Below are 27,478 nucleotides of genomic sequence, written 5' to 3' on the forward strand. Positions count from 1 at the left end.
CCTCCATTTCATTTAATGGGCTCCATTTCTACCTCTGTGGCTTTATCTTCATGATCACTTCTAAACACGAATAACAAAGTATCCTACTGGATACGATTTTATTTTATTGTTTTATTGTTGTTGTAAATGCGGAGGTTCCAAGATCTCTTCATTATATACAGTTGTGCCCCTCAGTTCCCTTCTGGAGGCAGTTGAGGGCTGGAGAACGGAGTTTGCTATTTTGTGCCTCCAATACCAGAAGGGTATAGATGGGCATTGTTATAACGTGGACTGAAAATTACCCTGCAGGGGGAATACAGAGCCCTCCAGGTTGAAAGGAACTGGTGGAGAACAGGGCGCTTGCAGAGCCCATAGTTACTCTCTGACCATTTCTCTCCCAGCCTGAAGCTCTTGGCAGACTCCATTGTCCCAGCAAGCTTAGAGATGGCAATTCCTACCAACTCCTGCATCTTGGTTTGTCTGCTCACCCTCACGGTGCTACAGCTGCCCACGCTGGATTCGGGTAAGACTCTGTTCTAGCCTTCTCTTTCTTTAAAAGTTGGGAGGTCCCTATAGATATCTGTGGCCCGGGTTTGGCTCCTGGTGGAGACTTCCACCACAATCCAGTGAATTCAAAGGAAATCCACCGGGGAGGTAGTACACACCTGCAATTCCAGCACTAAGTGGGCAGAGGCAGATCTTTCTGAGGCCCAAACCAGCCTGACCTACATAAAGATAACCAAGGCGTCCAGGGTTACACAGGGAGCGCCTAGTTGTTTTTCCTTTAAATCAGGGGAATTGAAACGCTGGGTGTGGTAGTGGTGCACACCTGTGAGAGTTGAGGACAAGGGGATCAAGAGCAAGGAGCTCAAGGCTACACTGTGAGCTGGAGGCCATGAGATCCAGTCTGGAAAATAAACCGAACAAAAGGAATCGTAGCCAGCCCGAGTTCCGTATTTACTAGGTCGGTCTGTAGGTCCTCCATCCCATCCCATCGTCCCATCTGACCTTGTTTATTACAGCAGCTCCCTTCGAAGTGACCGCACCTCAGGAGCCAGTGCTGGCCTTAGTGGGCTCAGATGCCGAGCTGACCTGTCGCTTTTCCCCAAACGCGAGCTCAGAGCACATGGAGCTGCTGTGGTTTCGACAGACGAGGTCGTCAGCGGTACTTCTATATCGGGCTGGCCAGGAGCAGGAGGGTCAGCAGATGACAGAGTACCGCGGGAGGGCGACGCTGGTGACAACCGGGCTCCTAGACGGTCGCGCTACTCTGCAGATCCGAGGGGTCAGGGTCTCAGACCAGGGGGAGTACCGGTGCTTTTTCAAAGACAAGAACGACTCCGAGGAGGAGGCCGCTGTGCATCTCAACGTGGCTGGTGGGTACAGAGGGGATGCGTCGCCTCGTCACTCCGCGCGGAAACTCTCACTTTGAGAACCATCGGGTTCATTCTCCAAATCACTTTGAATCTGAAGAAGCGGGGCCGGCGCAGAGTGGGAGATGAGTGGGAAGAGGCTCAGCAAAAGGAGTAGTAGCGAGATGTCGTTCCTGCGGATGCCTTATTCTAATTATCTTCTGCACTTTCCCCTCTAGAACAGGATGATTCCCTTCGAGAAATATGTAACATTCTTAATTTAATTTAGTTTTTGAGACAGTATCTGCTATGTAGTTCTGGAAATCTTCCTGCTTCTACCTCCACAGTGTTGGCGATTACAGGTGTGCACCCCCGCATCTGGCTATTAGATTCTTTTACAAGATATACCGTTTCCGGCAAATTTGTATGCCAGTTTAAATTGTGTAGCTTTTCAAATTTACGGAAGGCTGTGGTGAGCATCTCAGATGCTCTGAACAGCTTCGTGGTTTAGTGCCTAAGGATCGACACCCTAACAGAGTGGTCCGTTGCTAAAGTTCTTGACCCACCCCAAAATGGTTTTACTCATATTACTCATATTCTCTCCTCCCTCTCTGAGATAATAAGGAAAGAATACACTGAGCACTAATTTCCCTCCTTGCTAGTGATCCAAAGCAAGCAAATCTCCACCTCCGTTTTTCCTACTGTGAAACCAGAAAGCTAAACCCAGCAAGAATTTGCAACAAGGAAATAAGTGAAAACTACTTTGTTAATGGTAAAGCAGCGTATACTTATAAATAAAGAAATGTCTACATCTAAGACTGGAGACTTAGACACAGATATTGCCTTTCCTTAGTTCTCATTTATCTAGTTATTTAACTTGCTACTTTTGAGAAAGGAGCAGACATGCCCAACTCAAACTCCAACTTAAGAAAGCTTTAAAGTCCTTTCTTGAGAGCTATAATCATTTGTACCGAGCAAACCAACTCAAAACAATGAGCTTCCCACACCGGGAGTCGAACCCGGGCCGCCTGGGTGAAAACCAGGAATCCTAACCGCTAGACCATGTGGGAGCTGCTATGCGCCTTCTTCTCTTACCTCCTCCTCCCATGTACGGGATTACAGGCAAACGACGCACCTGCTTTTTAGGTGCTGGGAAATGAATCTGTTAATTGTACTCCTAGCTCAAAAAGACATTACCATGTTCTGCCATATTTAACGTACCAAATATAACTCTCATGTCATTTTTAGGGAAGGGCATCTTAAAATTATTATATATATAAATTATTATATATATATATATAATTGTGTGTTTGTGTATGATATTTCAGCTGGGAAGTGACACCCTGTAATTCCAGCAACTGGAAGATACAGGCAGGAAGATTAGAAGTTCAAAATTGACCTTGGCTACTTAGAACCTCAATGTTGTTATTATCTTTTATAAATGATAGCCACTTCATAAAATATATCCTGTAGAACTGTGAAAGGGGAGGGGGAGAAGGAAAAAGAGGGAGGGAAAGAGGAAAAGAGAGGGAAGAAAAGATTTAGGTTAAATAAAGAAAAGTAGATTTATGTTAACTTTGTTGCTGCTACTTTTCTGTTGCTGTTTGTTTGATTAATTGTTCTTGCTGTTCTTGGTGGTTGGACAAGCTCCCCCATGTCTTCTCATCAGACTTTTCCTTATGTTGAAGGGTGTGATCTCAATGAGGCTCCATCTCTAATAAGATATAAGACTTTTTTTTATTGATCCTTCAGTCTTCATACAGAAGGATTAGGATTAGAGGAATCCTACCCAGCCCCAGTCTACTTTTGCCTCCTCTCTGTCTTTCTCAAATGAAGATTATCATGTTCCCAGGAAAGCATTCACTGAAAGATTAAGGTCAGTTTCTCTCTAATAGCTGTGGGCTCAGAACCTCACATCAGTATGAAGGTTCAAGAGAGTGGCAATGTGGAGCTGGAATGCACTTCCTCCGGATGGTACCCAGAGCCGCAGGTGCAGTGGAAAACAGCCAATGGAGAGATGCTGCCATCCACACCAGAGTCCAGGAATCCTGATGAGGAAGGCCTGTTCACTGTGGCAGCTTCGATGATAATCAGAGACAGCTCCATAAAGAATGTATCCTGCTGCATCCAGAATAACCTCCTTGGCGAGGGGAAGGAAGTAGAGATCTCCTTACCAGGTCAGTGGACCTAGTTCTGGGTTCTCATAATGACAAAGACTCAAGGCACTATGACTTCAGTCCCTGATCAGAAGGGACATCATGGCAAAATTGTCTATATCTTCCCCCACAGCTCTTGCCTGCTGACTTGAGGAAGTCCTACCTACTTGGTTAGAATAAAGATACTGAGGGCTGGGCTGTATCTCTGTGATAGAGTGCTTGCATGGCACAGAGAAGGTCCTGGGTTCTACCTCTAGGTCTGCACACACCACCTCCATGCCAATCTTAGAAAAAGTTCAGAGCTTTATTCCAGAGAAACAGATGACAGAGAAGCTTTGCCTCTGAGGTTCTTCATGACTGGACCCTTCTCCTTCAATAAGCAGGAAGACTAAATTATTTTTCTGATTTGACTGTGTCTTTCCTGAACATCTCCTCCCTTCCTTGTTTCACAATGGAGTTCCATATAGGTCACCAAAGACCGCCAAATTCCTCCAGGAACTGTCATCATTTCTAATTTATTACCTGTGGTTTAACAGAAATCATTCCTTGCTTGTTGGCCAGTAACTCCCATTCTGTCTATCTTGCATGCAGTCAGTCACCTTTTCTCTTCCTTCTTTACCTCAACCACCTCACTAATAGTTAACAAGGAGTTGCTGTAAATTTTTATTTCACATGTTCTTACCCTAACTCTTCAGTGCTTGCTTTGGCTCAGGGTCAAATCTTTCTGAAAAGCTTAGCATGAAGGAGAAACCACGGAGAGCACTCCCATCTCTGTTCTCCTTTGGTACCAGGAGAGAAACTGAAATTATTCTGTCTTTTTTGGTTTGTTGTTTGTTTTTGTTGTTTTGTCTTGTTTTGGTTTTTTTCAGTTTCCTTCGTGCCAAGGCTGACTCCCTGGATAGTAGCCGTGGCCATCATCTTACTGGCCTTAGGATTTCTCACCATTGGGTCCATATTTTTCACTTGGAAACTATACAAGGAAAGATCCAGTCTGTGGAAGAAGGAATTTGGCTCTAAAGGTAGGTCACAGTGTTCCTAAGGGCATTGTGTCACAGCTTCCAGGGAAGGTTGGATTCAGGCCTGTTTGGATGACTTCCAACAGGAAGATGCTGAATTTTAAAATTCTGAGGTTGGAAGGAATTATAAACCTCCTAAAGTCACAAGTAACTAATATGAAGAAAACTGCACGTGATCCAGGCAGAGTCAGAATCAGCTCCAACTGTCATTGTATACCTGATACTCTCTCATAGCCCAGCTTTAGGCTCTCTGGTCAATCTAACTCTGTTTCCCAGGAAGAATCTTATTATTAAGATGTAGTCCTAAGTCCTGAGCCAGGAGGTACTTCCAGATGATTTCTTAGAAATATTCTGGTGGTGCTTTTATTTATTTATTTGTTTGTTTGTTTATATACTTTATTTTATTTTGCTGGCAGCATTTCTGTTCCTGGTTTGCAGTCAGTGTTCCTGTCACCCGGGCACCACAGAGTAAAACAGTGTCCTTTTATGTGTTTCTCATTCTGGTTTTCCTCCTTCCTCTTTCCCATTATAAAAAAGCCATTGACATGATTTTGTTTGTTTTCCAGAGAGACTTCTGGAAGAACTCAGTAAGTGGTCTTCTTTTTGAGTCACAAGATTTTCTCTCTCCTACCTGTTAACCCACGACTGATGGTCTCTTTTCTTACATTTCAGGATGCAAAAAGACTGTACTGCATGAAGGTCAGTGGTTCTGAGCTCCTCACTGACTTTGAAGCCCTTACCCTAGAAATCACAGACCTGTGAGGCTTGAATGCAAGAACACCCCATGACCTCCTTAGTAATAGGATAGAAACAGGGAAGGTGACAGCGCTTTCCATGAGGCATCCGGAGAGCCACCGACGATGGCTAGCAGAGAAGTTCCTTTGAAGATACCCCATTTGGTAGTCAGTTCTTAAGTCATTCAGTAAGAGATGGGGCTGGAGAGAAGGGCAGCTAGAGAGTGGCCTAATAGCTCCCCTGCTACAGCTCCTACAGCTCTGTTCCATGTCTCTGGGAAGGAGGGATAGGTCGAGTAGTCCTGGTACCCGACAGGCTGATGCAGTCTCTCTTTGCCTCCAGTTGACGTGACTCTGGATCCAGACACAGCCCACCCCCACCTCTTCCTGTATGAAGATTCAAAGTCGGTTCGATTGGAAGATTCACGTCAAATCCTGCCTGATAGACCAGAGAGATTTGACTCCTGGCCCTGTGTGTTGGGCCGTGAGACCTTTACTTCAGGGAGACATTACTGGGAGGTGGAGGTGGGAGTTAGAACTGACTGGGCCATTGGTGTGTGTAGGGAGAATGTGATGAAGAAAGGGTTTGACCCCATGACTCCTGATAATGGGTTCTGGGCTGTGGAGTTATATGGAAATGAGTACTGGGCCCTCACCCCACTCCGGACCCCTCTCCGGTTAGCAGCACCCCCTCGCCGAGTTGGTGTTTTTCTGGACTATGAATCAGGAGACGTCTCCTTCTACAACATGAGTGACGGATCTCTTATCTATACTTTCCCTAGCATCTCTTTCTCTGGCCCCCTCCGTCCCTTCTTTTGTCTGTGGTCCTGTGGCAAAAAGCCCCTGACCATCTGTCCTACTGCCAGTGGGCCTGAGAAAATCACAGTCATTGCTAATGTCCAGGACAGCATTGCCTTGTCCCCACTGGGGGAAGGCTCTGCTTCAGGAGACAGAGACAGTCTCCATTCTAAACTGATATCTTTCTCACCTAGCCAAGCAGCAGTCTAACATACATTCCAGCTTCCATATACGATTTTGTTTTCCTTTGACTAACTACTCTCTCCCGCCCAAAGCCTCAGCTGCCAGCTTCTTGCAGTCCCGTTTCTTCCTGGTGGATGGAGACTAATTCAGACTGGGAAGGTGGTATGTGCCTGCCAAACAAGGCAGGAAGAAGGGCCATCCTAGTTTGTTTCTGTATTAACATTGGGGAGGTAGAGGGCTGAATCCTAAGCTATTTCCAGTACTCATAGTCCTTCAGGCCAGAGCCTATGCAGGAGGACTTGGTACAATCACCTGAGGGACCAAGAGGCAATTAGCTTGGCATGGAATTGTGGCAGAAACATCTAGAATAGAGATATGTAGAACAACAGGTTTTAGGCAAGGGAGAACAAAACCAAACCACAGGATGCTAAGAAAGAAAGATCTTGTGCTAAAATCCTATAAAGGGACTTAGAGAAGATGTGACAGGCAAATGAAGTGAATTTGGTCCAATTTGATATACTTGTCCCTGGGGTTTTCAGTTATATCTCTTTTTTGTTGTTGTTGTTAATTAAATTTTTTGACAGCTTCATATGTGTATATAATGTATTCTAATTACTCTCACTCTCCTCAATCTGTCTTATTTCCCTCCCCTCCCCTCATCAATGAGTTTAATGGGCTATCCTCTGAGCCTAAGAGAGCACGTGTGACTGAATACAATGATTTGCCCTCTCCTACAATCGTTAACCAATAGTTCAGCTGAGAGGGGTAGGGCCGCATGAGCCCCTCCCCTGTCAAGGCTAAGTGCTGACAGGGCTAGTTTTAGCACCTATGAGATCATTACAAGAGCCCAGAAGAGAGCATTGCTCAGCCATTCTCCCTCCCCTCTGGCTTTTATGGTCTTTTATATCCTCTCAGGATGTGTCTTGAACACTGTATCTTAAGTTTGCTAAGTCATGTTCTATAGGATAGAGGAGATTGGCCCTGCTTGTTTGAGAGTACTGTGAGCAAGCTAGCAAGAGACAGAGAGGAGTGGAGATAAATAGGGCTGAAGAACCAGATAGGGTTAGAGTAGAGGAGAAAATTTTAAATAAACCCTCCAGTATATATATCTCCTCCTCTTTTTTGACCTCCCTGAAGGTCAATTGAGCCTCACAGTATTGACTCCACTAGATAGGTGTGTGTGTGTGTGTGTGTGTGTGTGTGTGTTTTAAGATAAAGGTTTACTATGTAGCTTAGAGTGGCCTTGAATTCCTGATCCTCCTGCCTCTACCTTCCAAGTGCTGGAAACAGCCATATCCACCACACCTAGCAGGTTCATCAGCTTTGGTTCAGCATGCTTGGGTGGCATCACTGTTTTATCAAGAGCTGCATGCTCCCTCGGGCCTCACTGCAATGTTTGACCACCTCCCAGGCCCCTCCGGTTCCCTTCCACCACCATCCTTTCCCAGACTGTACAATTGCTCAATGCAGCCTACCCAGGTATCCTGCTTTCTAGTCCCCAAAGTTGCACCATGATGCTCAACACAGCTTGACAGTTTGTCCCTATTTGTGTGTGTGTGCCAGTGTCCTCCTGTTTGTATGGGACTTGTTTTGTCAATGGCCTGTGTGTATCCAAGCTCTTCTACTTCTATGGTATTTTTTGGCTTCTAGAATGAATGCTACTAAATAAAGAGAAAGAAATATATGTCTGTTTGCTGAAGGCAGCCCCTGAACTTTTCCTTCTTTATCCCAATGAGAGGGACTGGACTAAACTGAAACAGGAATGAGCGTTACCTGGGAAATGCTGTGGCAGCAGGGTTGTTCTATATGGTCCCTACATAGGCCTGGGAGACTTACCAGAACAGGCAGAGATGAAAGCTATTCATGAGGATCAAACTACCTTCAAAGAAGGCCACTGTGCTGATGGTGTTCTGCTCTCAGCCTTGTTTCAAAGGCAACTTCATTTCTATCCCTACTAAGGTAACTTTGTTGGTGAGCAAACCCCACCATGTCACCATATGTACCAAGAGGGTGCAGCTCCACAGCAGAGTTCTTGCTTGCCATGCACCCACCATCCTGTGTTCCATCGATAGCAGTGCTTCTGCCCCACACGTGACTTTTGCCAATTAAATCTCCAAACATATGAAAATCACTGTAGGTTCTCTCCTCCATCACCTCATAGGTCCCCAACACCCAGGGCCTTCCTCCTCTTTTTTTTAATCTCAAATACTAGTCACCCTATGCAGCTTGTCTTATACTGTACTCCTGGGAGAAGAGCATAATTTATCTTTGATTTAAGAGAATTAATTTAATTGAGTGTGCTGGCACACACCTGTATTCCCCAGAATTCAGAAGACAGAGGCAAGAGAATTGTCATATATTTGAAGCCGGCTTGGACTAAATGTCAGTTCTAGGTTGGCCTAGGCTATATAGTAGCACCCTATCTCAGTAAATAAATAAGTAGTAAGTAAGTAAGTAAATAAATAATAATGAGTTCATTTTATTCAAATATTTTACTTGTAGAAATCCTCAGGAAATGTAGTTAAAACATCTAAAGTGGGTTGGTGAAATGGCTTGCCGGATAGACACTTGCCTAAGCCTGAAGACCTGAGTTCAATCCCAGGGACCCACATGGTGGAATGAATTGTCCTCTGATATCTACATGTTTGTCATAGAACATGCTCACCCATACACATATACACATACACATGCTAAATACATTAATTGCCCAGAAAAGGTAGACAATTGCGCCACTGTGTTTACTATGGGATGTGGATCCTAATGTGTATCTGTAAAACTTCACACAAAATATGTGAGCCTGCAGGTCTGAGGTTAGAAAGAAAAGGGATCTGAGAGCTGGGCACAGGGAAGCTTATAATCTCAGCACTCTGGAGATGGAGCTAGGAGGACCACAAGTCCAATGCTTACCTGAGCTACATAGTAAGTTTAAGGTCCTATCTTAAAAAGGGGGCAGGAGGGTCCTTTCAGATTTCAACCAGCTCTGTCTCTGCTTCCCTTCAAGGAAAATGATCTGTGGGCATACTGAAAGGCAGTAGAGTCTTAGAGAAGACCATGTGCTGATTCCCAGTGTTCTGGTTCTCACCTCTGTATGTCACGAGGTTTATTCTTAGTGATGAGGTTTATTCTTAGTGACGAGGTTTATTCTTCAACAAAGGTACTTCATTTTTACAGTAATGGCAGCCTTTAAAAAGAATCAAAGATGGGTGTGAGGGCACACACCTGTAATTCCAGTACTTGGGAGGTAGAGGCAAGAGGATCAAGAGTCCAACATCGTTCTCAGCTACTGCTATAGTTTAAATCCAGCTTGTTTTATATGAGACCTTGCTTCAAAACAAAACTAAAGCATAATTTAGAGCAGAGCCATGAATGTTGTTGGTACACCCTCATCCTTAAAGGTTTGGGCATTCACTAAAGCTTAACCCTAAAACTGTGCTCTCAAAGCTGGATGCATATGGAGTTTCTGCCGTTAATGAGGGTCCCTTAAAAGCCCAGACAGGTTCCAGGATAGCCAGGGTGGCATAAAGAGTTTTTCTGTCAATAATAATAATAAATTTAAAAATCCTGTCATCAGGTAACACTTCCAGATATTCTGATTTAATTGATCAGGGGAAAATTGCTAATATTGGAAGGGTGTTTCTCTAAAAATTATAAAAATACTATATTTTATTTAACCCAAGCAGTATTCAGGCCACACTGCCTCACAATCGTGTGGATGGCCTGTTAGACACACAGTGTGGGGTATTATCCCCTAAATGCACTTAAAATCGAATAGTCAGGATAATATATATTTATGGTGTACAAAATATTCGGATGTATATTGTGGAAAAGCTAAATGAAGTTACAAACCACACCTGTTACCTCACATGCTTTTGTTTTGTGGTGAGAACCTTGAAAATTTCTCAGCAATTGTCAGGTATGTGACACATTGTTATTAACTATAATCTTGTTTTAAACAGCAAAAGTTCAGATTTAGCATCTATCTGGGTATCGAAAGCTGGAAATTTTATTCACAGTGTCAGGGATTAAGCAGTGTTTCATCAATGAAAATACTTTACACAATAGAAGCTGTCTAGAAAAAAGGGCAAAAAAAGAAAACAACAAAGAAGAAGAAAATAAAAAGCAGTTTCTAGACTAGACTCGGCGATATAAGCCTGTGAGTCCAACGCTACGGAAGCTGAGGCCGGCTTGGACAATATAGTGAAATTCTTAAATCTCAAAAACTAAAAGCAATAGTAATGGTGAAGTGGGGTAGAACAGTTTCTAAAGCACACAAAGTCAGAGCGATTTGTCTGTGGTTCTTTAGCTGGCTGGATCTAACGCTGACTGCAACCAGAGCTCCAGTTTCTTTGACTTCCATTGAGATTGCAGGGATGCCGAGATTGTCAACAACAACAAACAACAACAATAAATTTAAAAATTATGTCATCAGGTTACACTTGATTTGCATTTGGAAATGTTGTTGGGGATTGCTATAATGTGCGTTGGGCGAGTTTAGGAGAAAAACAGTTTCTGGTTTTTAATTTTGTTTTTGTCCCTAAGAAGTTTTTGCCTTTGGCCAGTGGATGTGCTTGCGGGGATGTCCTTTCCGAGGACTAGGGAGGAGCGGAGTGACAGGCGGGTGAGCACTGAGGAGCTTCCGCGGCGGACCGGGAACAGACCCGGTTGCAGTCTGGACTGCACTCCTCGCCGCCCAGAAGGCGGAGGGTTCCGAGCTTTATTCGTCGCCGTTGGAGGCAGTTCACGTAGACGCAGAGACTGTAGTTTTTAGGAGACGAGTTTTTAAATCTTGAATGAAAACAAGACAAAATAAAGTTAGACTGCAGACAGTATAATTTTAAGGTAGAAGTAAGAGTAGGAACGGTTTTAGCTCTTGTGAGTCAGGATGGCCGAGCGGTCTAAGGCGCTGCGTTCAGGTCGCAGTCTCCCCTGGAGGCGTGGGTTCGAATCCCACTCCTGACAATGTTTTTTTTAAACCTAACTGCTTTTCAGACGACGGAAACTTTCTCGTTTTCATTTTTTTTTTCAGTAAACATTTAATTTTTCTTTCTTATTTTATCTGTATAGTGGAAGCACTGTGTACTTACAAGATAGCTTGAAAAATAGAGATTTTAATATTTTCTTTGTCTCTGCTTGTCTATTCACATAAAAATTTAGATGACGGTAACATTCATGGCTCATCATTATCACTGATGTCTGCACCTTTACTGGCTAAGCCATTCTGGTTTTGTATTTGTCATGATTTTTTATGCACTTAAACTAGTTAAGATCTTTCAAAGATACACAATGGATGTGTGTGTGTGTTCGAACATGTGCTTGTGCTTGTGATGTATGTCTATCTTATCTATCTGTCTATCTATCTATCTATTATCTATCTATCATCCATCTATCTATCTATCTATCTATCTATCTATCTATCTATCTATCTATCCTCTACTGGTATACAAGAAGACAGATACAAATACACAGAGAGATTTATCATGAAGACATAGTTCACAATTATCAAGGCTGAGAACTATCATGACCTTCTGTTTTTAAGCTGGAAAACAAGGAAGGCAAGTGGCATGGTTCAGTCCAGTTATGAAGAACTGAAAATCCAGAGAGCAGATGCTAATAAAGTCCGTCAGATCATGAAGCTACTTCTCCCCAACCCACTACACCATCCCCACACTCAGGCCAAGACTGAATCAAGCCCATCACGTTAGGGTTGGTAACCTACTTAGTTTAGTTATGTAAGTCCTAGAAATCTGGAGAACCCATGGCTGTTCAACTTGATATTTTAAATTAACCATGGTGCATGGGCTTGTCTCTAGAGATAAAAGAGAACAGGACAGGTTCAGCCCCAGCTGGAAAAGTGAACAGACTGTTACAAAGACATGACCTAGGAATGGTGCAGTACACCTGTAAACTTGCCAGAGGTGAAGGCAGGGAGATCAGAGGCTCAAGGTCATTCTCAGCCAGGCCAAGCTGAAGCAAGCCGGTTTTTACTAGATACTACAGTCAGACAAAGCCAAACAGAAATATTGAAAAGAACCTCTAAGAAAATAATTTAATTTGGGACATTTGGAAATAAAGACAGTTCTAGTTAGATTTCTGTTGCTCTGATAAAATGCTAACCAAAACCAGCTTGGTGAGGAAAAGGTTTATTTCAGTTTATAGATTACAATTCATCATCATGGGAAATCAGGACCTGAACCTGAAGGTAGAAATTGAAGCAGAAGCCATAGATGAAGGATGCTTACTGCCTTGCTTCCCAAAACATCTACCCAGGGTGGCACTGCCTATAATGTAATGGCCATTTCCATATCAATCATTAATCAATCATGCCCACAGTCCAGCCTGATGGAGGCAATTGTTTAGTTGAGATTCCTAGTTTGTATCAAACTTGTAAAAACTAATCTTTACTAAGTCTAAAATGTAAAACAAGACACACAAGCGCAGGTGAGGGTGCTTTTTGGTAAATTTGAGAAAAAATGAAGTGTTGGTAGTTATTATGACAAAGAAACACATATACATTACTACAAAAGTTCATCGACACTTCTACAGTATGAACTAAAGTTCCCTCAAAAAAAAGTCACATATTTGTGTTGAAGATTCCGGTTAGAACTCTATGGTTTGGGCAGTCAGCATGTTAAAGATCAAGTACCAAAACGATCTCAGGCTATCCTTAGTCCCTTTAATAGTCATTTATCAACCAGTTTTTGTTGACTACTGAATGTATTAACTTAGGAAAGCATTGTCTTTCATCAACCCCAAAGCTAAGGCTAAGATTGTCATCAAATAGTATTTGAAATCTATGGCAGAGATCTCCCGCCCCCTTTGATTGAGATTCTATATATCATCTATCTATCTATCTATCTATCTATCTATCTATCTATCTATCTATCTCTATCTATCTATATCTATCTATCTATCTATATCTATATCTATATCTATATCTATATCTCCAATAGCTACGCCAAGGTATCTGTGGTAAACATATTGGTTAATGACTTTTGTTGTTGCTGTTCTATGACTATAAAACATTAATATCCACTTTCAAAATGGAATGTGTTACACAGAGAAACCTAAATTCGTGCTCCAGTGCCATGGTCACTCATCATCTACTCACAATAAACTATCTTGTACTTTTTTTGGAGCAAGAACTTTGCTTATATCGAATGCTTGAGGGAACTCACCTTGCTGTGGTTGGTTGAAGTAATTAGGTAGAGATCAGAATTTGCAGGCAGTTCTATTGACAGATGCTTAGAAACAAACAAAAACAAACAAAAAACAACTGTACTCTTAAAGAGAAGGCAGGCTATTTGGATAAAGTGGTCAAGTAAGGGGAGCCCCTGGAAGAACCTTTTGTGATCTTAACACCCCATGCCTCTGATCTTTTTATTAGACCCTCTGTATAAAAACGGTACCTGAGTGTTTAGTTTCTGCATCTGACGTGGAGTAGATGAGGCATGTTCAGTAAGGGGAGAAGGGGGCATCCTTATGCTATCACTGGAAGGTAAGGAGAAAGGGAAGTTTGTGGGCAGACAGGAAAAATCTAGTAAATCAGAGAATCTGCTTTCTCACAGTCTTTGCTACTTACAACCCAGGGGGATCAGAAAGTGCAACTACCTCCTAAGCTGTTCCTCAGAGCATCAGGATGCTCTGTTTCCACAAAAGCCATAAAATCAGGCTTGGCACTCATTTTGTAGATCTTGGGAAGTTAATAAGGGGTTGTCGGCTGAGTTTCTATTTCCCTGGTCTTGGTGAAAACACTCAGCTAAGAGTAAAAGTGATATTTGATTGCCCAGACTTCTTAATTTCCTCATATTTCAGAATTTGGGGGAAGATTCCTCGCTGCTAAGTTGTCTTCAAGTCTCTGTGTTCAGAATGTCACTCACTCTGTGACAGGTGACAATACGGATGTTCTCCTGGATAGATTTTTCAAATGTTTCTTTCCCAAAATATCTGAGCACCATAGAGCTTTGAAATAAATTGTGGCTTGTTTTATATAGTTGTCAGAGGTGCTGCAGGGCTTTCCACAACAGATTTATTAGTCATTTCAGAAACTGGTTTTAAAAATAAATAGGTAAAAGAAACAAACTAGTGGGGGCAGACTGTAAGAGTACACCCATTCAAGAATTCCAGAGAAAGAAAATAAAATAACCAGAGGTGCTATAGTTATTGTAGAGTATTTTGTTTACTGTCTGTTTTTCCTTGTTATTTTTGTGTTTGCTAGGGAGAAAGATACTACGTGGAACAAAATTATAGAAACACTAAGGAATGTATATATTTGTTTTTAATGAAATAACCTTAGTTTTATTATTTATTTACTTACTTATTTTGTAAATTAAAACTCACTTCCTAATCCGCATAAATACTTTGGTGAAGGGCTGCCAGTGCATGACAATGACTAACGTTCGTCTTGAACAGACACCGTGTCAACGAGCAGCGGAAAAACCACAAAAAGGCCCCGCTGGGATTCGAACCCAGGATCTCCTGTTTACTAGACAGGCGCTTTAACCAGCTAAGCCACGGAGCCGGCACGCTTGTTGTGCTTCAAATCAACAAAGAAAAGGAATGAACATTACATTTGTTGGGCGTAGTCTTAGCCTCTTGGTTGAAGATGACTCAGGTAGTTCTCCAAATCTTAAAAATGCTCTCGGCTTCTCTCCAAAGACCTAAGAAACCGCTCAGACACAGAAAAAATGAGCCCTGGTCCGGATGGGCTGAAAAATTACTAGTGCAGGCTGGCGCAAGAAGGAAGCTACCTCGAAGGACAAGACCTCTCCGGCTTATCACTCTGATAAAAGTACAAGCCAGGCGTTAAGGAAAAACAAGTAGGTAGGGCGCACAAAGACACTGTGTCTGTTAGTTACACTTATGTTGATCAGAACCTTCTCCAACCCCCAAACGGGCCCATGCAGCAAGCAAGATTTTTTTTTTTTTATTTTATAACTTTTATTTATAACTTAAATTTAAGATTTTGATCATCCTTTAACTGCCCCCACCTTTTCCCCCCTGTAAACTTAGGTTTCACCTACCTCCCTCTTGGTTCTAAAATTAACGAAAAAAATTTCAGACTCGAGCCTTAAAAAATTCAAGACTTCTTAATTAACAGCACATTCTTGGAAAAGCATAAAGGAGAGGCCCGTGTACAACGTCTGTGGCGGGAAAGGCTTCCTATAATGCTTGTCCAAAGGGTCTGATTTAATAAACGGTCCAGTAAAGAGCATTTGCAATATATCTGTATTGTCCCCGGTCCTGCTTCCAACCTACTCAGACCTTTGTTAAAATAAATCCATCCTTGAAGTACAATTCAAACAAGTTTACAAGCTATTATCATTACAAATGGCAAATGAAACCTGCAGTTACAATTGGTTGGGTTTTGTTAAGACCTATAGTCACAGCAATGATGCTAAATTCAACATTTCAATATTTCTAAACTGTGTCGACAGTTGATTGACAGACAGTTGAAGGATTTGTCAAACTAAGACAGCCAGCCTTTGGATGACAAGAACGGGGCTCAGGGAGAGTCTGTGGGTACTAGAGTTCTTACTCTCATTAGAAGATTTATGATCTCTGAGTTCACTATTTATGATCTACAGACTCTATGAGATAAGCACCTGTTTCTTTTATTTTAATTTTTAAGTGTGTGTGTGTGTGTGTGTACGCGCGCGCGCGCGTGTTGTGTGTGAGGGCCTGAAAGCTGGCAACTAAAAAAAACACAAAAACAACAACAAAAACAAAAACAACAACAACAAATTAAAAAAACTAAAAACAAAACAAAACAAAAAACCAAAACAAAAAAGAAAGCTGGCAACTTGAGGAGTCTGGAAGGGGGAATTAACTCCCCTGGAGCTTCAAGGCAGTAACGAACTGGCAGCCTAACTTTGATGTAGCTGAGCACTGTGGCTCCACTTAGAGCTCAGGCTATCCAGTAGAATAGCTACTGGATATAAGTTTTAAACCCATCAGTCATGGAAGGCAGTTGATAGTGTAGTCTTCTACTGATTTTACTGATTCTGTTTTCTTCTGAATTTGGTGTCTTTGCCTAATACAATCACTAACTAGAAGAAGCGGGATCTCTCTTCTCTCTCTCTCTCTCTCTCTCTCTCTCTCTCTCTCTCTCTCTTTCTCTGTGTGTGTGTCTCTCTCTCTCTCTCTCTCTCTCTCTCTCTCTCTCTCTCTCTCCACACACACACACACAACTCAGATAAAGTGAAACAATAACTTGCAGTGGGCATGGCTTAGTAAATTGAGGCAGACAATGAGACCTTCAAACGTTGAAAAACAAAGGGAGTTTTTTATAGATCAAAAGCAGGAGAACAGGGCGTGTGGACAGAGCATACAGCCATCTGGGTTCAAGCCATTCTGGACAGGCAGAATGGACTTTTAGAGATACCTTGGGTTCTTGCCCTATTTCTGTTGTGTGGGAGGACCTGGAGGCACCAGATTTTGCTTCATTACTGGAAATCCAAGCTCATATAAGTGCATGCTTTTTTTTTTTTCTTGGTTGGTTGGAGACAGGGTTTCAGAAAGATGGTTGGAACTTGGTTGCTATGTACTGATCAGAAGATGAGGTTAACCTTGGCCTTTTTTGTCTCCACCTACTCAATGTTGGAACTGTAACCATGTCATTTGTGAGTTTGGGTTGGTAATATACTCCAATGTAATTGATTTCTTTTTGAAATATTTTCCTTTTTCTTGATATATAATAACATCTTTCTGCGATGGAGTGGAAAATCACCAAATTACCTTAGAAATCTGTGTACAAAACCCGATGACAAAGAGCCCTATTTTTGAGGAGAAAGTGTTAAGTAGGCTTCCACTAAAGCTTAGATGGAAAAAAAAAAAAAAAAGACACACGTGCATGCGCATTAAGGGTTGTTGAAATTATATGCGCCAAAACTAGTTTTCTAATCTCAACATGTACAGTCTCAACGTCAAGCAATTAAATTCTGTTCAACAGCCCTTGATTTATTTACAGTGCATGAGAATAGAGATGCCTTTTCAAAAATATAGAAAGACTGAAACACATATATGAAAACCACCTTTGCTTAGAAAGTAACCAAATATGTACCAGAACTGACATATTCACATAAAGGCATCATGTTGAGACGTGCAGGCAGACTGCCTGTTAGTAAATATTTGGGGTCTAAGGTTAAACGACTTACAGGAAGACAAGAAAAAAAATATCAGGGGATGCCATAACATGTTCCACTTTCCTTTCTTTTTTTGTATTATCTTTCCTCTAAATCCATCAAAGTTTTATTTAGAGCTTTAATGTTTGTATCAGAACTACCATATTTTCTAGAGGGCACGGGGAACTTTGTCTTCTTTACTATTTTATCTCCTGAGCATCTAGCAATATTGGTTGAATGAATGAGAGCGTGAATAGAAAGGTGACATAGGGACATCTTTCACCACCGTTTCTGGTTTTTTGTTTTGTTTTGTTTTTGTTTGTTTTTTTTTTTTTTTTTTTTTTTTTTTTTTTTTTTTTTTTTTTTTTTTTGAGGCGAGGGGGGCGAGCAGAAGCAAACCTAAAAGGAATCTAAGAGAATCTAAAATCCATTATCCTAAACCAAACCTAAGTCGGAAGGGCAGCACAATTTTAAGCCTCGAAATAGTGTAAGTAGTTGCCCCACCCAAGCGCTTACGTGTACAGGGCCAGTGGCGCAATGGATAACGCGTCTGACTACGGATCAGAAGATTCCAGGTTCGACTCCTGGCTGGCTCGGAATGTACCTTTTGTTTCTTGACCTCACGGAAATTTAAAGAAGAAAATCCTTTCATGTTTGAGTTTACCTGTACCAAAACAAAACAAGGAACAAAAAAGATCGCGCCGAGATCATCACTCTTATTGTCTTGTGTTTTTAGACTTTTTCATTCTGTAACCCACTCTGTTCGAATTCCTAGCAAGCCTCCTGCCACAGCCTTACCCTAACTCATCACTTCTTTGTAGAGCAAATTCCACGTCGGACCATGCGATGGCATCACCAGCGTTTATGTGGATCAGTGATCCCTAGGTCAGGAGGACTCTCCAGTCCATATTGGGCTGTAGGATGATTTTGAAGTAACCCCTTAAGCCATTAAAAATCTATTTGGAACAATTAATTTTAATAACAAGGGTAATTTGGAGAAACTACTGAATTTTGTCTTAGTCTTTCGTATTCAGACTTTTATACTTAATGTAGATTCAGGTCCCAATTATGAGGCTCTAGGTTTGTGTTTAGTCCTGTTTCTTAGATTTAAAGGCAATAAACATCTCATGTTATCATACGGATAACAGAATCAAATTATACCGAACGAATTACTAAATACGAAAAGCCTAAGCGAGCCGGTTTCCGTAGTGTAGTGGTTATCACGTTCGCCTCACACGCGAAAGGTCCCCGGTTCGAAACCGGGCGGAAACAGCTGTGCACATTTTTTTTTTCTTATTATCACGAATATAATTCTGTTATTTTCATCAGTTATACTCTCTTTCGCTTCCAGAGTACAGCTTGAAGCGTGATATCCCACAACTGATCCTATGTCTCTTTCAGGGAATTGAGAATCCTCATCCCTCTCATCCGAGATGCCGGAAGCGCATCTGTGGCTTCTTCCGGTCCCCCCTCGGCCCGGAGTCGCCTCAGGTGAGAACCTCGCGGCCTCCGCGTGATAACCCCCATCCATCCGTGCCCGGGACCGGAACAGAAGCCCTGGTGTTTCCACAAATGTTCTCGTGAAGGCGGAATCTGGGAAGGGCCATCGCACGCCCTATTCCGGGGAGGACGGGGAAGAGCGTTTGGTGGGACTGCCTTGGGCTCGGCCGCGTTCATCCCTGCGGGTTTCGGGCCGAGGGAGTCCAATCTCTCCTCACGTCGTCCTTTTCTCCTAAGTCAAAAAGAAAGGCAGCCTGGAGTGGTGGCTCACACCAGTAACCGCTGGCATTTGGCAAAAGGATTGCAGTGAGTGCAAGGCCATCCTAGACTACAGAGTGCAAGTGTCTAAAACAAACCAAAAATGAGGGTAGATCCCCAAGTTAAGGAATAGATAAGTAGGACCCTGGGGAGGTGCAGAGGTCCCAGGGATGGAGAAAGATTAGAATGACCTACCACCAGGGGAACAAAACTGGTGACACGTGTTGCAGAAGATGGGATTTAATCCATGGCACCTGAGCCAGACAGACTTGCTGCGAAAAAGAAGGAAAAAACAGAACCCCGGACAAGACCTCAAAATTAGGCTAATCATAAATATCTTTGCCTGATAATAACAGCTCTAACACAATTTTGATAATTACTTCAACCTGAAATATGATCAAAATGGACCCAGGTTTGCTACAGTGATAGAATACAATAATCAATAAAGAATACAAATCGACAGCCTGAATCTAAACTTTTTAAACAACTCCAGCAAAATGTTACCTTATGAATTATTAACTGCTTTTCTTATGCAGTGACTATATACCTGTGAAGAAGCAACTTAAGGGAAAGAATTTATTTGACTCAGTTTGGGGCATAGGCCATCAGGACATCAAGGCCTGGGGGTAGGTGTAGCTCACAGTTTTGACAGTAGGAGCTTATTCATATCTGAGAGAATTAGGAAGTGGGGGGTTAATTCTTAATATTTAATATACTAACTTTAGTATAATTTTATTTATAAATGTTAAACATGCCAATTCCTTGGTGGTTTGTGTGTTTTGTGTCTTGTTAAAGAACTCTTCTCAGGAGTTGTTCTGAGGAAGACAGAAGCATCTATGACTGGCAAGCTAACTGCCAAGTACTGTTCCCACCACACATAAGAGGAAAGCAAATGTAGATACCAAGAATGGTAAAGCAAAAACAAAGAAGGCTAAGCCACAGAGGAGATCTGAGTGGCTGTCTGCTAATCACCAAAAAGAAACGTCACCAGGCCAAAAAAAAAAAAAAAAAGCCCCTGGAAAGAAGGGAGAAAAGCTATCCAGAGGGAGAGGGAGGAGGAAGGAAGGGCAAAGCAAATGCTGGAACAATCCTGTTATGGAACAATCCTGTTATGGAACAATCCTGTTATGGAACAATCCTGTTAAGACACTTGTCAGGATGCTCCACAGGTCAGTCCCAGGAAGAGAACGACACTGGAGATGCCAAGTAAAATGGTGTGTACTATTAAAATAACTATTTTTTTAAAAATATTTAATTTTTTATTTTATGTATGTGAGTACACTGTGGCTGTCTTTAGACACACTAGAAGAGGGCGTTGGGTCCCGTTACAGGTAGGTTTTGAGCCACCATGTGATTGCTGGAAATTGAACTCAGGACATTTGATAGATCAGTCCGATTTATTTATTTATTTATTTATTTATTTATTTATTTATTTATTTTTGGTTTTTTGAGACAGGGTTTCTCTGTGTAGCCCTGGCTGTCCTGGAACTCAATCTGTAGACCAGGCATGCCACACTGCCCGGCTAGATTTATTTATTTTTTTAATCCTTTTTTTCTTAAATTGTAGAATTTTATTTCTTTTTGAAGTTACAATATTTATACATAAGGGACACTCAGTTTGGTAGTCAGGGGTACCACTGAGTGTATCCCAGAAGATGAAATGACAGAAATGGAGCAGTGGTGGTGCACGCCTTTAATCCTAGCATTTGGGAGGCAGAGGCAGGTGGATTTCTGAGTTCAGGCCAGCCTGGTCTACAAAGTCAGTTCCAGGACAGCCAGGGCTACACAGAGAAACCCTGTCTCCAAAACAAACAAACAAACAAACAAAAAACCAAAAACAAACAACAACAACAAAAGAAATGACAGAAATGGAATTTTTTATGATCGCTGGTTTCCAAGAAATGTTCTCAGGTATTCATTCACACTTTAGGAACTTTGGCAGAGAATTGTTACAGAACAGGAGCAAAACTTCACAGGCATGACTGCCTCAAGGAGCAATAATTGGGTTTTCTCTGATATCATAAAGGTCCCATTCAAAAGACAAAAGCTTCCTGCTTTCCTTTGGCCAGTCATTCTGTGGAGAGTCATCGTGTTCATTTCCTTGTCTGCATTGTTCTTGAAAAGCTCCTGTATGGTTGGTGATACACATTCACTTCTGTGACTTCCTTTTCACTGCAGCCACAAACCCTTTGTTGACTTCTACAGTGAAGTTTTGGAGAAAGGAGCTTGGAAACTGTTTTACAAAGTCTTGTCCACAGCCCTCACATCCTGTGAATATCTGCATTGGAAAAATGTAAAGCTAGATTTAAGTGGGCTTGTTGAAGGCAGAGGGAATATTTTATACCCAGAATTTAAAGATAGTCTTTACTGCCCTATAAGTTTAGAGTTTTGCTTTTCACACTTATCTTTAGTCTGCCCTGAACTGAATTTCATGAAAAAGAGGTAGAAATTCAATTAAAGTACTCGCTTTAAGAGTAAACAGTCATAGTACCATTTACTCGAGTCCATCTTTCTCCCCAGCCTGCAATCCTTGCTCTTTCCTAGTCCAGCTTCTGTGTAAGTGTGAGCCTCTGATTGTTCCCAACTTCTTAGTGGTCCATTTGCCTAACCTTGTGGCACTGTTATGACAGCAATAGAAATGATTATAATAATACAAAACAAGATGCCTCTGTCTTTTGTCATAGTGCTAGCCAGTCTCGCTACTAACTTTTTCTTCCTCATAAATGTCTGAGAAATTCTAGTCATTTGTTCTTCCACGACATTTCTAGAATAAAACATGTTGGAATTTTTATTTGATTTGTATTGAGTTTATAGATTAATTTTGTAGGTTATACAATTTTTTATAATGCTGATTCTTCCAGTCTGTGAACATGAGTTCTTTGTTTGTGTAAACATTTTGAATTTCTTTCTATAAAATTTTATAATTTTTTCTGTGAATATCTGTGAATAATATTTCCGGAGACTTTTTATTATTTAATGTTGTTCTACTTGGTATATTTCTAGTTACTCTGACCTAGTGGGTGGGACTGCTGGTTGCTTCTGTCTTGAAGCAGAAAGAGTGAAGGTCACTAAGAGCCAATGAGGAAGCCCTTGTAAAATGGGGTGTTCTGAAAGGAGGGATGTAACTTACTGCGGTCACAATAACTGTCATCAGAAGAAAAGGTGTGGCAGCCAAGCACAAAGACAAATACATAAAATGTTTCCCCTTCTCCAGGGCCAATACCTCAGGATCAGACAAAAACACTGGATACTCAACATGATTCCCCTCAGACACCCAAATACTCGAACTGCAAATAAAACAGGCTGTTATTTATGAATTTACAGACAGGATGAGTTTCTGAGATAATCAAAATCCTGAACAGACTAATTTAAAATTCCCACTTTGGGAATATTTTTAAAAGTCTTATTTTTAATTGACACATTACTGTACATATTTGTACAGTTCAAGGTAAGACTTTAATATGTGTATACAATGCCTAGTTATATGATTGGTATTGATTACTTCAGATATCATTTATGTTAACATTTAAAATCTTTTCTACCAGCTTCTTTGAAATATTCGATTAACTGCCAACCATAGTTATCTGTGCTGTAGAACACTGAAGGCATTTCTCCCAGCTCCCACTTCAGGAATATGATCTTTGTATATTCATACATGCATATATAGAATCACACACTGTGGCAAACAATACTGTCTAATGTCTCCATCCTTCAGAGTTTCTGCTGGTATGGAAACCCTAACTTTGAAGACTGCCTTGCCTGTCTCTTCATCATTGCTCCTTGGAATCCAAGTCAGTCCAGTTTATGCTGAAAACTGCAATTGTTGAATTTCCAGAATACTGTAACAACTCAAATTTAACAGTTTCACAATGGTATCTTACAAGTGTCTTAATTTATTTGGAGACAGCAAAACTGAGGTTTCTGGAGTTGTGGCAGTATATACCATTGAACGAGGGACTCAAGACAAATGTGCTCCATGATTGTCTCATGGAAAACCAAATTGTGTCTGGTAATCATGTTAGCTGTCCATTGTCTAACACCCAGGAGGTCATGTAATACGCATTCTTACTTTTCTGTAATCAAAATTGCCAACAAAAACTTTATGTATAGTAAAACATTTTATTAGCTTATATTAATTATGCACTACAGTGTTTCATGACATTTCAAACATGTAAATGATGTAGTTTGATGGTCACACCTCTCCCTTACCCTCTCGCCCCTCCCACTCACGATAATTTCTTTTTCTCAGGCTTGCTAGTCCTCCCATCTTCAAGTTTCACATGTGTATGTGTGTTTAAAAGTTTTATCAGGGTTGGGACAGCCTGAGCATGAATGAGAGTTACTTTTTGGAAAATGGGCATCTTTATCCCACTGAAGACAATGTCCCTTCCTCTCAGTAATCAACTGTCGAGCTCTTCAGAAGGGTTGTTACTGCTTTTCTTCCAGCTACTCAGGTATATTCTCTCTCTCTCTCTCTCTCTCTCTCTCTCTCTCTCTCTCTCTCTGTCTCTCTTCTGGTAACTATGCTGAAATTAATCACATGATTAAATCCAACTGCAGTACTGGAACTTCCTCTGTACACTTCAGGCTACCCTGCCCTTCTTCAAGAAATTATAAGTGCAGGAGAGATGGGGAGAGAAACAGTCAAGTCTCTGTAATGCCGAGTGCTCAGTCAATCGTCGCGATGCCCATGTGGTGATAGAAGCTGTGTTGGGCAGGTCCGTGGGGACACAGATCAGCTAGAGTTCAACCCACTCCTGTAGACACTTAGACATGGCCCCTAAAAGAGCACAGAGCACATAGTTCAGTTCACATCAGGGAGGTGAGTCTGGAACTTGTGGAGACACAGGCTTGGGGAAGCTTTCCAGAGGAAGGCATCTTCTTCAAGAGTAATTCTTGATGAACACTGGGAGCTTTGATTTCATGCCAAAACTATACAGCAGGCCCAAAGGCCTTTCCCTCACCAGAGACAGGAGTCAAGAGTTCAGTTCCTAGTGCACGGGAGAAGCTATTCCATTTGAAAAGAGACTTTTACACAAGCAAAAGTGAAGAAATCCATGATTGTACTCTGTGGTTTCGAGAACAACCCCATATCAGAAGGAACTGTGCAGGCTTCTCTTTATATTACCTTTGCAACAATGAAGCTGAAGTTAGAGGAAACCTAAGAATCCATGGGTGGCGGGCCTGGGATGTAGTTCTGTGAAAGAGCTTGTCTTCTATGCACAAGGTGGGACATACCTGTGATCCCAGGACTGGGAAGCTAAAGCAGAAGGGTCTCAAGTCCACAGCAAGTTTGAGGTTAGGTGGTACAATGATCAAATACATTCCTTTGCTAACTGGAAATTACCAACTAGGTTTTAAAAAATTTTTTGTCACCTTTCGATGCGCTCCGCCCCCCCACCCCACCCCCCACCTCCCCATTTTTTAAGAAGCAAAGGTCTGTAGGAAACCCATAGTCAGGCAAAGCCAGTTCCACCAATAAATAAATAAGAAAATTAATTAATTAATTAATTAATTTTTCCCCTCACATGAAATTTAGATCTTATCCAGTTAGCTTTGAAGGTTTTTAGGAAATATGATATTTGGATTTTATAGAATCTTTGTGTTGGCTCTTGAATGGTTGAGTTCAGAGGGAGGCATCAGAAGTGAAGATTTCCTAACAGTAAAATAGATTGCTTTATTCTGCCCAACAGGTCAGAACTGTCTGGGATGATGTGGAACAGTGCCCACTTTAGATAAAGACAAAATGATAAAATACAGTTTAAATGCACTGGCTGCTCTTACAGAGGCTACGGATTCATTTCCCAGCACCCACATGGGGGCTCACAACTGTCTGTAGCTCCCGTTCTAGGGAAGGGTAGAAGCCACAGGCCTGGAATGGCAGCACTCAGGAAGGGAATTTAGCAAGATCCTGATCCAGACCAGTGTCCATTACATTGTGAGTTAGAGGCCAGCCTCGGTTACATGGGACCCTGTTTCAAAGAATGCAGCTCAGGGCCAGTGAGATGACTCAGTGGGCAAACATCAGCAGCCAAGACCGGCCACCTAAGTTTCCCCCTCAGGTCCAATATGACAGAAGGAAGAACAAAAACCAGTTTGTTAATAGTGATAGCTAGAGTATCAGCAATTCTACTTTGGTTCCTGGGCTCCAATTCATAAGAGAAAACAGCAGCAGGGCTCTGAGACCTGACAATGCAGTGAGATGTGTTTGGGGAGGGAACAACAGAGTTGGAAATCCCATTTCTTACAGAGTAAGCAGGAAGTATGACTGCCCATTGCTCTGGAGACACCATTTTCTAAGGCTGTTTGCTTTGTTCATTCTTGAAAATAATCTGAAATAAAGGGAAATCAATTTGTCAGTAGCAAAACATAAATGAAGACATGAACACCACAGAGAACTGTCTTCCAACCGTGAATTCTTTGCAGTAGTTGAGTTTTCTGTGTTTGAAAACAACCAAGCTAATAAACATACAAGTTTAGAAGTCAAAATAATGGTGAAAATTGGATATGTCTATTTGTTTAATCCGTTGCCACTAGCATGTAAGCTGTCTGCCTTGGGGAGTTGAGAATGATGAACACTATGCTTTATGCTTTACTACAGATATATCCCGTGTGTGTGTCTGTGTGTGTGTGGTGTATACATTTATTGTATTCTAGCAACACCCACAGTCTATTCCTAGGCTTCTCAAATTAGTATTAATATTTCACATTTGGGCCCAAGCAAAAACACTTTGAAAAGTAAGTGGATCTGTTGCCGGACCTTGTAAGGGAGCAACTGAATTGCTTTCAGCTGCAAAATGTGAACATGAAACAAGGGGCGGAAGCAACTGCTTGTTTAATATTGCCAGGCTTTAGCTGCTTTTGAAAAAAATGCAAAAGAAAAAAGCTTTAATCAAGAGTTCTAAGGCTTCCCTCTTTTCCTTGTTGGATTTTTAAGTGTTTCTTTGGGGCAGGTAGTGAAGTGACTATCCAGTGGCTAGAAAGTTTTCTCTTAATTGAAAAGCAGGTGACTAGTGTCTCTTTTGCCATGTCAGGATTTTGTTTTATAAAGAAATAAAGCAAAACCAGAACACTCTGAAACTTCCAGTTTTAGAAGGAAAAAGCGATTTTAAAAACTGGGAAGATTCTCAAAGCGTGCACAATGCCAGCTGGGGATGTAGCTCAGTGGTAGAGCGCATGCTTCGCATGTATGAGGCCCCGGGTTCGATCCCCGGCATCTCCAATTCCTTCTTTTCTCCAGGAAAAAATTACTTTTTACATTTTAAAATGTCAAATCATTATGTATTATGTCATGCACTACATTTGTTTTATACAATATTTTTGTTTTAACTACGACTAACAGAGCCACATATTAGTAGGGAGGGACCTAGGATTTTTTAAAAGATATTTTAATATCACTTTGTTTGAAATAAATTGACCCAAAAGCGTAGAAAAACACACCCCATGCGTAATGAGACAATCGAAGTATTCTGGAAAAAGGTTCATTTTCAAGAAGGAATGCTTATTTGTGGTGTACCGCTGGCCTTTTAGGGCAGAAATAATATTGTCTTGAAAACGCAGAAACACTGACAAAATATCTTTAATCCCGTGTGTCAGAGAGAAAAAAAAATCAGTATACTGTTGAGTAAAGGGGAAAAATCTAGTTTGTTAAGGGCAGATTCAGCTGCTCGGATATATAACCCAACACATAATCCAATTTCCAAGAGAACCAGAAAAGGAATGATGAATAAGGTTGTTACAGTTATTTTGTGAACACTTCCACACGTCTGGCCGGTTAGCTCAGTTGGTTAGAGCGTGGTGCTAATAACGCCAAGGTCGCGGGTTCGATCCCCGTACGGGCCAGCTACACTTTTGCTAGCCGGTCCTCCCACCAATTTGTGAAAATTGAATAAAATTTCAGATTGTCCAAGGTATACTGATAGGTGACAACTCCTGAAACTTCCGTCCAATATTTTGCAATTAGTTCGTCTCCCCACGCTAAATTGTAAGAGACTCATTTTCCCTAAGCAAAGTGCTCAATAGCTTCATATCAGACAGGTAGGACAATGCAGCTTGTTAATTGGATCTGAATACACTAGAAGGAAAAAAAAAAAGTCTCATCGTTTTTTTGAATGCCTAAACCCTGTCCTCGGAATGGTCTGTAAACAGAGTTTCCCACTACTGTCATACAAGGTTATTATGAGCACTACCCAGAGTGTCTCTGTTGGGGCGAATTCGTGGCAGAAATTCCACGCCTCTAGAGAAACTTTTCTTTTTTTTTCTTTCCTTTACCTTTGATTTCTCAGGTAAGAAAAGGCTAAGCCCTTTTACAGAATTTGCTTTAGCCTGTCAGTGTTGCTCCTCTTCAGTGAAGACAGGCGCCCCTCTGCTCGCTTCTTTTCC

General features: G+C 41.6%; 1 protein-coding gene and 7 non-coding genes across 8 annotated transcripts; 6 read left to right on the forward strand and 2 right to left on the reverse strand.

Moving 5' to 3' along the window:
- The first annotated feature begins 278 nt into the window (after positions 1 to 278).
- On the forward strand, positions 279 to 6,740 carry Btn1a1 (butyrophilin subfamily 1 member A1). The gene is made up of 7 exons (XM_034509589.2): positions 279 to 502; positions 1,002 to 1,355; positions 3,227 to 3,508; positions 4,357 to 4,506; positions 5,070 to 5,090; positions 5,176 to 5,202; positions 5,581 to 6,740. Exons 1-7 carry the CDS (start codon positions 424 to 426, stop codon positions 6,243 to 6,245), a joined length of 1,578 nt encoding a protein of 525 aa, XP_034365480.1. The 5' UTR covers positions 279 to 423; the 3' UTR covers positions 6,246 to 6,740.
- Positions 2,330 to 2,401, reverse strand: Trnae-uuc (transfer RNA glutamic acid (anticodon UUC)). The gene has a single exon. It is a non-coding gene; the product is annotated as a tRNA-Glu (tRNA).
- A 4,354-nt stretch (positions 6,741 to 11,094) lies between the features above and the next one.
- Trnal-cag (transfer RNA leucine (anticodon CAG)) lies at positions 11,095 to 11,177 on the forward strand. Its single transcript has one exon. It is a non-coding gene; the product is annotated as a tRNA-Leu (tRNA).
- A 3,485-nt stretch (positions 11,178 to 14,662) lies between these two features.
- Trnat-agu (transfer RNA threonine (anticodon AGU)) lies at positions 14,663 to 14,736 on the reverse strand. Its single transcript has one exon. It is a non-coding gene; the product is annotated as a tRNA-Thr (tRNA).
- Positions 14,737 to 17,861: 3,125 nt separating this feature from the next.
- Positions 17,862 to 17,934, forward strand: Trnar-acg (transfer RNA arginine (anticodon ACG)). Its single transcript has one exon. It is a non-coding gene; the product is annotated as a tRNA-Arg (tRNA).
- A 603-nt stretch (positions 17,935 to 18,537) lies between these two features.
- Positions 18,538 to 18,610, forward strand: Trnav-cac (transfer RNA valine (anticodon CAC)). The gene has a single exon. It is a non-coding gene; the product is annotated as a tRNA-Val (tRNA).
- A 7,636-nt stretch (positions 18,611 to 26,246) lies between these two features.
- On the forward strand, positions 26,247 to 26,318 carry Trnaa-cgc (transfer RNA alanine (anticodon CGC)). Its single transcript has one exon. It is a non-coding gene; the product is annotated as a tRNA-Ala (tRNA).
- Positions 26,319 to 26,864: 546 nt separating this feature from the next.
- Positions 26,865 to 26,938, forward strand: Trnai-aau (transfer RNA isoleucine (anticodon AAU)). Its single transcript has one exon. It is a non-coding gene; the product is annotated as a tRNA-Ile (tRNA).
- The last annotated feature ends 540 nt before the right edge of the window (positions 26,939 to 27,478 follow it).

The sequence above is a fragment of the Arvicanthis niloticus genome, chromosome 8 (genome assembly GCF_011762505.2).
Source record: "Arvicanthis niloticus isolate mArvNil1 chromosome 8, mArvNil1.pat.X, whole genome shotgun sequence".
Classification (NCBI taxonomy): domain Eukaryota; kingdom Metazoa; phylum Chordata; class Mammalia; order Rodentia; family Muridae; genus Arvicanthis; species Arvicanthis niloticus.